Source organism: Engraulis encrasicolus, chromosome 23 (genome assembly GCF_034702125.1).
Source record: "Engraulis encrasicolus isolate BLACKSEA-1 chromosome 23, IST_EnEncr_1.0, whole genome shotgun sequence".
In the NCBI taxonomy this organism is placed as follows: Eukaryota; Metazoa; Chordata; class Actinopteri; order Clupeiformes; family Engraulidae; genus Engraulis; species Engraulis encrasicolus.
The window spans coordinates 35,610,574-35,621,494 of NC_085879.1; the positions used below are offsets into that span (position 1 = coordinate 35,610,574).

Here is a 10,921-nt window from a genome sequence, read left to right on the forward strand (position 1 = left end):
ACGGGAGCTAAGACCAAAACCAAAAGTAAATTGTGAACCGCGTCGGTTATTTACCTCATTCTGTACCATGATGTGGAGATTCCTTGCGCGCCCAGCTGCCGCTGCGCTGATTTTCCATGCTATGAACTTGCTGTAGATGCGCCCTCCTGCTGCATCCCAATATCCATGGTCCTAACGCCCATCCCATAAGATGGTAAAGTTACTTGAACAGTCGGCCTTACTGTTGATTTTAACCGACATCCTCTTGACTTCAAAGTTTGTTTTGCTCTAATTTTATTATGCAGCTGACCTCCCCCACGTCTCATAATTGGATAATGACCCGTCAAATGACAGACATCAAGTTGAGAGAGAGAGAGAGAGAGAGAGAGAGAGAGAGAGAGAGAGAGAGAGAGAGAGAGAGAGAGAGAGAGAGAGAGAGAGAGAGAGAGATGGTTAGTTGTGTGCATCATGTGAAAAGGATAATGCTCAATTTATGTCACGCAAGACTAATAATGGGATATGTCAGTTATGCCTTGGTTGACTTCACTGTCATATTTTTTGTGCATTTTCAACAAAATTAATTTTGCACCTTCTTCCTTACAGCACATACAGTGTATGCATTTATAATGATTGTTTCTTGTATAGCCAATGATGGGTTTTTGATGTATTATTCTGTAGTTGAAGGGGCGGGGTGTGTTGTCACAGGGGGAAAAAACACAATACACTTTTATTTTGACATTGTGTCCTTTCTGTACGGGAACCGGAAACACATTTCGCTTTATACACATCACTTTATTTTCCAGAAGAGTGGACCCAAAACAAGGGACAAATGTAATGTATTTCGCAGTTGTAAATCAAACAAATGAGGGAAGTCGATGAATGATGCGTAACGTTACACAAATGTGAGCACGGTTTGGAGGAGCTGCCCTGGTTCTGTTGTAAAGGTAACGCTAATTAAATTGCTTTCCATTTCATCTGGAATGCAGACCCTAGTGGGCTAAACAAGGCTGGCATTAAGCAAACTGCCTTTGCTTGTTAAGCTAACAGGCCTGCATCGTTCTTGTTTATAGACTCTGAGTAAGCGTTGCAATTGGATCAGGCACTCATTTTCTCTTTTTCCTGTATCCTCTGTTTACTATGGGTCATAAAGCCACAGCCTATGCAGTATAGCCAAAGGCAATACAAATCCAATGTTGTGAAAACACAATAAATGTGTCTGTTTAGTGTTGGTCATAACAATAAAGTCACACACAGAGTCATGTCAATGAAAGCTGAGTGAATGCCATGTTTGTTGTTACAGATGGATGTTGTGTGCTGGCTGTTGGGTCTACTGCTGTATTCTCTTCCACGCTGCTGGGGTCAGGAGGATCAGGAAGTGTTCTACACAGGAGACCACGGGGCCTTCCAGCCCCAGAGCGCTCTGACCGACATGGAGTTCGCCGCCGCCGTCGCCTCCTACAGAGGCCCCGGCAACAACGACTCCCGTGGCAACAAGGAGCTGCCCATCATCCTGTGGTGGAGCGCGGGCCTCTTCCCCCACTTCCCCGGCGACACGGAGCGCATCGACTGCCACCACTCCTCCTGCCTGGTCACGCGTAACCGTAAAGTGCAGCTCTACAAGCGCACGTCGGCCATCATCTTCTACGGCACGGACTTCCGGGCCTACGAGGCGCCCCTGCCCCGCTTACCCCACCAGACGTGGGCCCTGTTTCACGAGGAATCGCCCATGAACAACTACGTGCTCTCCCATGGCCCTGGCATACGTCTCTTCAACTACACGGCCACGTTCAGGCGCGAGTCGGACTACCCGCTCACCCTGCAGTGGCTGCCCTCGCTGGAGTACCTGCTGCGGCCCACGGCCGTGTCCCTGCAGGAGAAGAACCGCTGGAGGAGGGAGGGCCTGGCGCCCGTGCTCTACATGCAGTCCCACTGCGACGTGCCCTCCGACCGGGACCGCTACGTCCAGGAGCTGATGAAGTACATTGAGGTGATGAAGAATTATGAACAGCCACACATGACATGGCGCATAGAGGGAGTGGTTGTGGCTTGCCTGTCCTAGCATTGAATCCACTCCTCTAGATTACCAATCTTTCAGGAACATTTAAGAATTAGTGCTATACCAAAATGCAACTGGTCAAGTATTAGCTCAAAAGAACACTTCATAAGGTGCAGACAGTCTTAGTGTTTGGACCACTCACTCAAGAGTCGAATTATTACAGCATAAAACAAATACACTTTCCATTTTACAAGTTGGATATCAAGTAGGGTATATGAGATATGGGTCATTCCATGTCAATTCACACGCCTTCCCCACATGACCCTCTCCGATTTAGCCGATATCTCACATACAGGTGCCTTTTGATGTCAATTGAAAGAATACCAAGTATTAGCACCCTACGGTTGCGGAGATGAAGCCCTCCAAAGTTGGGGTGCCATGCCCACTTTTCAAGCCTGTGAATTGCATACAAAATTTACAAGCAGATTTTGACACCTCTGCTTTTAGTTTGAAGGAAGATACAGGCCTAAAAATCACCATGGCCCCTCAATATGACCCTGTCTACCAGATGATGTACTTAAAAATGGCATGCCTTGATTATTTTTGGCTATATTAAGCCTGAAAAACTGAATTAGTGAAACGTGTGTTGAAGAGTCTTGCCACTTTGGGGTTCCAGATCTTGGAAACTATGTATGCTTTGGGAGTTATAATTGATTTTCCATCATATTTGGGAACTGTACAGTGTATTCCAAAAAAAGTAGGGCACTCAGCCTTTTAATGATGGAATAGGAGGGAATCAAAAACAGCTTTTGGACAAAATGACCTTACGGTACCCTCTACTTCAGGCCTCAAATTAACCATGTGGGCACTTGATGACTGGAACGCCCTTTTAACCCCATGTACAGTAGCACTGTATCAAACATTCAAGCTTGGAAAAAAAAATGTTTTTCAAAGGTATTCATATTAATCTTGGCCTTCAAAGTATTGTTTTTGTCTATGTTCTTATCACAGTGTCTGGTTTGTCTGCTGCCATCTGCTGGTCAAAAAACGCAACAACAGTGTAATTTAAGAAAACAAAAGGGGTTGGAAAGTCTTGCCCATAATTTACCAATAAAGTATCTTAGAAATCTAGACGCCCCTAGGGTTAAGCTAGCTAGGCTACCAATGAAGCACTTTAATTCTACAGTATATTGCTATATATTAATTATGATTTTAACAAGCATCATGCAGAATGCTCAATCATGATTACATTTCTACCAGGACACCCCCACCCCCATGTCTGGTAGAAATGTAGTGCAGGGTGAGGCCATCTTGGGACTGGCATCATGATTGAGCATTAATCAGTCACACTTAGAAAATTATTTAAACTAGAAATATTCATCATGCTTGTTAAAATCATAAATATATAAGACTTAGCAATATACTGTATAATAATTACAGTGCTTTATTGGTTAATTATGGGCAAGATTTTCCAGCCCCTTTTGTTTTCTGACATTACGCTGTTGTTACTTTTTTAGACCAGCAGATGGCAGCAGACAAAACAGACACTGTGATACGATATAGAGAAAAACACATGTACTTTGAAGGCCAAGATTAATATGAAGAACTTTGAAAAACAAAGTTTTTCCAAGCTTGAATGTTTGATACAGTGCTACTGTACATGGGGTTAAAAGGGCGTTCCAGTCATCAAGTGCCCACATGGTTAATTTGAGGCCTGAAGTAGAGGGTACCATAAGGTCATTTTGTACCAAAGCTGTTTTTGAGTCCCTCCTATTTTATCTTTTAAAGTCTGAGCACCCTACTTTTTCTTGAATACACTGTACAGTTCCCATATATGATGGAAAATCAATTATAACTCCCAAAGCATCCATAGTTTCCGAGATCTGGAACCCCAAAGTGGCAAGACTCTTCAACATGCGTTTCACTAATTCAGTTTTTAAGGCTTAATATAGCCTAAAATAATCAAGGCATGCCATTTATAAGTACATCATCTGGTAGACAGGGTGATAAAGAGGGGGCATGGTGATTTTTGGGCCTGTATCTGCCTTTAAACAAAAATGAAAAGATGTCAAAATCTGCTCGTAAATTGTGTTCGCATTTCACAGGCTTGAAAAGTGGGCATGGCACCCCAACTTTGGAGGGCTTCATCTCCGCAACCGTTGGACGTAGGGCGCTAATACTTGGTATTCTTTCAATTGACATCAAAAGGTACCTGTATGTGAAATATTGGGTTAATCGGAGAGGGTCACCTGGGGAGATTCTAGGGAATCATGTGAATTGACATGGAATGACCCATATGTCAGTACAGTTGAGTTTGTAGGGGTACCATGTGGTGGTAGTCTATGAATGAGAGTAATCATTGTCTTTTTCCCATAACCTGGCAGACCTAGTCCTCCAGTGTTTTCAGTCAGTCTTTGAGCCCTCTCCTCACCAGTCTCCTTCTCTCGGTCTCCTCCAGATCGACTCGTATGGCAAGTGCCTGACCAACAAGCCCCTGCTTGAGCGGCTGGAGGACACCAGCACGGCCACGGGCGAGGACGGCGAGTTCATGAGCTTCGTGGCGCGCTACAAGTTCCACCTGGCCCTGGAGAACGGCCGGTGCTCCGACTACATGACGGAGAAGCTGTGGCGGCCCATGCAGCAGGGCTGCGTGCCCATCTACCGCGGCTCACCCTCCGTGGCCGACTGGCTGCCCAACGACCACTCGGCCATCGTCATCGACGACTTCCCCAGGTTTATTTTTATTATTATTTATTATTATTATTATTATTATTTTGTTCACGTTTGTTTGGGTGGTAGAGTGCAGAGTGGGGCAGGTGCAACAGTTTGGTGCTTTATTGTTTGACTGGCTTTCCAACGACCACTCGGCCATTGTCATCAATGGCTTCCCCAGTTTTCTTAATAAAGGAGTTTTTTGCCTTTATTATGATAATACAGTGAAGACATGCGTAACAGTACAGTGGCGTACCGTTTGAGCCTAGCCTGAGGCCAGGTTCAGGTTTCTTTATCAGTGTCCACCAGGGAGAATTTTGTCTCAGATGCAGGGAGGTTGCTGTGCCATATTAAAACAACTCCAACCGACAATACATTCATGCATACCCCCCTCATAGATAATACACTCATACCCATGTTGTTCGTTACTTCCCCAGCCCCAGGAAGCTGGCCGAGTTCATCCTGGCCCTGGACGGCGACGACGCGGCGTACTCCCGCTACTTGGAGTACAAGACGCCCAGCAAGATCACCAACTTGCGACTGTTGGAAGGGCTGGAGAGCAGGGAGTGGGGCGTCAACGACATGAGCAAGCCCAACTACCTCAACGGCTTCGAGTGCTACGTCTGCGACCAGGAGAACAAGAGGTTGGCGGAGGAGAGGAGGCATCGGCAGAACCCGCAGCTTCACCCGGCGCCCTCGCCGAAGATGGCCAACAACTCCCACATGGGCTGCCCCCTGCCCAGCCCCGGGTATGGGGAAGTGCAGGACGTTCACCCCGATGATAGGTAAGGCTGTTTGACCCTCTCGCCATCATTTCACCAAATAGAGTTTTTATCCGTGTCATTCCACACAGTTTCCGAGAATCTCCCTCGGTGACCCTCTTGAATTTGCCTGATTTTTCACATACACTACAAGTACCTTTCGATGCCTGAAAGAATCCCAAGTTTTAACATCCTACATACAACAGTTTTGGAGATTACGACATTAAAAAATTGCCTGCCATGCCAACTTATAGAGCATGGGAATGATATTCAAATTTGCAAGGTGGTGGGAGTTTGCCAGTATCAAAGACGTGATGAGAATGAGTGCCTTTTCTGATGAAATAAGCTATAAGTTGTTTTTTGTAAAGCAGCTCTTTTCCGGAGACCTAGTCAAGGTGCTAGGTGTTCGTTGTCAAGGTGATCGCCTTCACACTAAAGTTCTGGGGGAAACCCTATTGGAATGCATCCTCTAATATAGATGCTTAATCTACATGCCGCTGTGCATACTTAACTTTGTCTTTCTCTTTGTGTGTGTGTGTGTGTGTGTGTGTGTGTGTGTGTGTGTGTGTGTGTGTGTGTGTGTGTGTGTGTGTGTGTGTGTGTGTGTGTGTGTGTGTGTGTGTGTGTGTGTGGTGGTGATGATGGTGTTTTTTTGTGGTGTCAGCTGGCTGCAGATGTGGCCCCAAGATTACTGGCAGAGTTTGGACCAGGCCGAGGGCTTGGAGTCCCTTATCAGACAGAACGAATCCGACCCCGCACTTTTGTGGCAACACATCCAGAGGATCGCCACAAGGAGAGCCAAAGGTCACTGACGCGCTCGTCTGAACCATGGCACTCGTCTAAACTCTGTTGTCTGAACTGTGGCGCTCGGCTAAACTCTGTTGTCTGAACTGTGGCTGAAACACTCGCTATCAAAGTTTGACCTCAGTGTTTGTCACCCCAGAGAAACTGCAAAGACTCACAGTCACTTTACTATCTTTTATACCAATCATGAAAAGGTCGATGTTAATTTTAGATGCATGAAAGCATCCTTTGTTGTTTTCTGTTTTTTAAATGGTGCACCATTTCAACACTAGATAAGCAACTGTCTTGGATACAAATGGTGAAAAGGTCAAAAGGTGTTCAAAACTAGAGAAGCAAATGGCAATCATGTGTACAGGACATGTGAATGTTTTTAGTTTTTAAAAAATGGAAAAAGTAGTACTGGTAATACAGAGTCGGCAAAGCACAACCACCAAAACTATTGGCTCTCAGGAAGTAGACTTTTGTTTATGGAAAAGATACAAAAGACATTTTAACGTTTCAAATCTTCTTGAGTGCGGTGAAGCCAAATTCATGCTTAACTACTTGCATAATGAACATGCTTTGTTGTTGTCAGTTATCTTGTGCAGACAGTGTTAAACGGAAGCTGTAATGTTTACATTTTTTATACTCTTTTATTGACTTTTGATAAAGTAAACAGTGTTATAAATATGATGCAAATACACTTCTTTTCAACTAACATGTATTTTACTGTTCTTCCAGTAGCACTAATAATTCCCTTGCACATATTCCGATAATGTCTTCAAAGTATATCTCCAACAAATAATTCTGTTGTAACATAAGTTTCACATTTTCTTACCAAGTTTCTAAATCCTATGCCTTCACCAGTAACAGTGGCTATCGACTTAAAACAGCTTTTGTGGCCAGTGCCACAATCAAAATTCATATTCAATTCATATTCAAATTGAGTCATTTTCACTGAGATGTAGGGTAATTCAAAGTCTGCTAAGATGTCCCTCACCTCATTAAATGTCAATTGTTTTTTAGAGCAGGTTAGAGTGATGGGGTAAGCATTTCAAAACCTATAGCATATCTCAAATGTAGGACCATTCAGGAGGTTCTGTTAAATTGCTTTTATGTAGCAGCTCTCACAGTGAACTTTCCCTCGACGAAGGAACATGTTATTCTTCAGATCCCCCATCGGCTTGCTGCATATGTCACACTGCAATGAAACACCATGCAGTGGCAATTACAATTAGCGGTACAGGAGAAGCATTAGTAAATACATCTAATACACATAATGTATACAATTAATGAATCATTCTTAATATTGTTGATATAGTCATGCTGATTAGCATTGAAAATTGAGAGCACCACCAAAAGTGTGTCCCGTGATTATGCCAGACAAATTAAGCTTTACTCTCTGATGTTTTTTTAAATGCGGCTCTCTAGGATGGCTCTATTGCAGATAGTTGTTGGTGGTACTTGTAAATTAATGTAAATTGCTCATCGGGAATTGTGCTGTGTAAAATCAGAATACCTTAAAACATGAGGGATGGCAGTAGATATTGGGTTCCTCCATGATTATTTTGATCCTGGTTTGCACAGGCTCTCCACAGTATGTGCAATCCCTCCTGTTGCAGAGAAGAATTGCTCAATATACAGTGACACAGTGGTTATCTTGTACATCTCAGTATTGTGAATCAATCACACATGTATGCAGCTTCCTACAACTAGCGTGTCTGGTGAGGTGGAAAACATGGATTACGCTCATAATTGTCTAGGCCTCTCAATGTGCGGGGCATGTGCAGACATTGTTGAAATGTGTTGCCTTTGTAGGCCCCCGGCCTATAGTGTATACACACTTCTTCTAAATTGGAGGTACAAAAGGGTAAAAACACCATAGTCAAATTCACCTATTAATTTCCAAAATTATCAATAACAGTAACCAACCAATGGTATTATCCAGAATACCAGAGATGGTCAAAAATCACAAGTCGGGACTGATGATATCTAGAACATCAGAATCTACTAGCGTGTCTGGTGGGCTGGAAAACATGGATTATGCCCATAATTGTGTAGGCCTCTAAATGCAGGGGGCATGTACAGACATTTAAGTTTGGCATTAGGGATAATGGCAGCAAGAACAGATAAATGTTGCAATTTCATTTAAGTGTTCCTTCCTTTAGGCATTTGCAGACAAGGAGGCCTCCCTCCCCACAAAAAAAACAGAACACACCTGACTACAGAATTAACCTGAGCAGACCTGCAGTGTTAATGATTTGCTGAATTGTTTGACCTTTGTCGTTTTTACCTGCTCACGGTGCTGTGATTCACGTCCTGTTTAGACCGCTCAGTTGTGTCCACATACTCCTTCAAGAACACAAAGCTCCTGCGTAGGAAAATTAGGGTTAGGGACTCTTTATTTGTAATATTATGTTAATCAGCTGACCTGATGACCAAAGGCGCCAACTTCAACTCAACTTTGGGGGTCAAAATTGTAACATGTTGTAATGACTGTTAATGTAGAGACAGATAGAAAAGAATCAACCTTTTGATATGCAATATATTGAATTCAATGTGCAATATATTGAATTTATATCGTGATATCAATATTGCCATCAAACAATATCAAATGTCATAATATCGAGTTGAAACAATATTTTTGGCTTTTGTCTATACTGCCAACAAAAGGTGGGTTACACTAGGCGCAATACATTCCCCTCCACTTGAGCCATTGTGAACACAGAGCAGACTTGCTATACAACACTCATGCATTGCAGAACACCACTGTGTGTCTCTCTCTGGCACTCCACTTACACGGCGGAGTGGAGAGAAGATTGTGAATTGCTTAGCACAATTATTTGTCTTTAAAAGAAATATTGACCAAAAAAAATCCTGATATCAATATAAACTGAAATAATCATGATATTGATTTTTCTCATAATCGAGCAGAACCTACTTTTCAATATTATCGGACTATTTATGCCCCGCCAACTTAATGTTTGGGGGGTCAAAAAGGTCTGTGCCCCCCCCCAACCCACAATTTGGCGCCTATGCTTATGACTGAGTGACTCTTAGCACTGCTTGCAGTCCACCTTATATCTACTTCCACACCTTCTGGAGTCTTTGTTGCTGGGTGACGTGACTGTCTCCTCATAGTCTTCGTACGACCTGTGGGAGGGAGAGGGGGAGTTGGAGGAGATAAGATAGCTGTGAAGTGTTGCAATGGTTTGATCTTTTACAAGGAGCAGCACACATGTCTTCTCGGTGCCAGCTTGGCTGTCATGTCAGTGCAGAATACTTTGTGAAAAAATGTACCTCAGGGGCCATCATATGGGGCCTTCATTTGTAGACAAAATTACATATAAGCTGCACTTACAAATCGTCGCTGTCCAGCGAAAACCACTTATCTCCACTTCTCATTGTTTTTTATGTATTGTTTTATAAAACCACATTTTCAAAAAAAAATAATCATTGCAACATTAAAGTTGGCTACTAAATTATTTATCATACACATATACCCATGGAGACTGACCAGTAGTACTGTCTTATATTTTATAATAAATAAAGAACAAACATAAAAAACTAAAAATAATAGTGGAGATAAGTGGTTTTCACTGGACAGCGACGAAATGTTCTTCGTATGTGTTTTTTTTTCGTGAGAGGATGGAGGATAACTGATCAAACAATTCTCTGAGCAACACCCTACCAATGGGGAGAAAAGAGGTTGTGTGTCTGAGATACAAGACACTCTTTGTATCCCATATTATGTTTTCCACAGAATTAGAAATGCGCTATGGGGAGGCACTGCAGCCTATAATTCCAAACCGCCCACAGAGAACTTGAGGTAATCCTAGAACTTTGTCCTGTAAGGCGGCGATGATCAGTTTTCAAGACTGTTGATTTCAGAAAAGAACAAGAAAGACAAGCTTAGCTGACCCACATTAGGCTAGTTTGTAAGTACTTTTGTGATGTGAGAAAAGTTTGGTAACACTTTCTATGAAGCCCATATCTATAGTGCATTATGAGCCCATTTATAACAACTTGTAATGCGCATCATAATTAATCATAGTGCATCATGATAGTTATAATGTATTACAAGCCCCTTTACTGCCTGTAGTTCATAACCATTCACGATTGCTCAAAACACAATCAGATTTATAATGCATTATAAACTAGGTTTATAGTTATTCATAACTGTTGATATAATCCATCATGAAGCGTCATGAGTGTAGTCATAATGCACTATGATTATGATGCGCATTATAAGTTGTTATACATGTGCTCATAATGCGCTATAGATATGGGCTTCATAGAAAGTGTTACCAAAAGTTTTTTTTTTACCATTCGCTTGAAGACAAATCAATTTTACTGACCATATGTTTATATGGGAACAAAAGCACTGAGACCATTAAATGAACTAAAACTTTGATTTTAGACAAAGAGCAAACTACAAAGGCTTTTTCATCCTCTGTTTCAACTTACCTGTCCTTGGCGAACTCTTTCATCATGAGTAGTCCAAATTGTGAGTGTAATTGCTTGTCGGATTTCTTTTAAGCAGGTGATGTGAAGGGGGTTGAGGTGAGGTAAAGCAAAGGAAAGCAAAGTAGGCCTATGGTTTTCTTTTAAACAAGTAACATTTTATAAATATGCTGCTTGAGCACCCTTTCGATTACCGTGGCTACTAATTCCACAACTGTCACTCCAG

The 10,921-nt window shown here is 42.5% G+C and overlaps 2 protein-coding genes across 2 annotated transcripts; one reads left to right on the forward strand and one right to left on the reverse strand.

Annotated features, from left to right (window-relative positions):
- Positions 1-756: 756 nt before the first annotated feature.
- fut11 (fucosyltransferase 11 (alpha (1,3) fucosyltransferase)) lies at positions 757-6,949 on the forward strand. The gene is made up of 5 exons (XM_063190392.1): positions 757-923; positions 1,280-1,966; positions 4,434-4,708; positions 5,125-5,472; positions 6,113-6,949. The coding sequence occupies exons 2-5, from the start codon at positions 1,280-1,282 to the stop codon at positions 6,258-6,260; spliced, it is 1,458 nt and encodes a 485-aa protein (XP_063046462.1). The 5' UTR covers positions 757-923; the 3' UTR covers positions 6,261-6,949.
- Positions 6,950-7,333: 384 nt separating this feature from the next.
- On the reverse strand, positions 7,334-10,721 carry LOC134439999 (zinc finger protein 185-like). Its single transcript, XM_063189926.1, has 5 exons — positions 10,699-10,721; positions 9,328-9,423; positions 8,525-8,602; positions 7,751-7,844; positions 7,334-7,432 (listed from the first exon to the last, which is right to left on the reverse strand). The coding sequence occupies exons 1-5, from the start codon at positions 10,719-10,721 to the stop codon at positions 7,334-7,336; spliced, it is 390 nt and encodes a 129-aa protein (XP_063045996.1).
- Positions 10,722-10,921: the final 200 nt, after the last annotated feature.

Bases quoted from the DNA above. Each gene is read 5' to 3' on its own strand.
- fut11 (XM_063190392.1), top strand. From the start codon at position 1,280: ATGGATGTTGTGTGCTGGCTGTTGGGTCTACTGCTGTATTCTCTTCCA. The intron at 1,967-4,433 runs GTGATGAAGAAT...GGTCTCCTCCAG, and splicing joins AGCTGATGAAGTACATTGAG to ATCGACTCGTATGGCAAGTG. The intron at 4,709-5,124 runs GTTTATTTTTAT...TTACTTCCCCAG, and splicing joins GTCATCGACGACTTCCCCAG to CCCCAGGAAGCTGGCCGAGT.
- LOC134439999 (XM_063189926.1), bottom strand. From the start codon at position 10,721: ATGAAAGAGTTCGCCAAGGACAG. The intron at 9,424-10,698 runs GTAAGTTGAAAC...AACACTTCACAG, and splicing joins AAAGAGTTCGCCAAGGACAG to CTATCTTATCTCCTCCAACT. The intron at 7,433-7,750 runs GTATTCTGATTT...GTTTCATTGCAG, and splicing joins GCCATCCCTCATGTTTTAAG to TGTGACATATGCAGCAAGCC.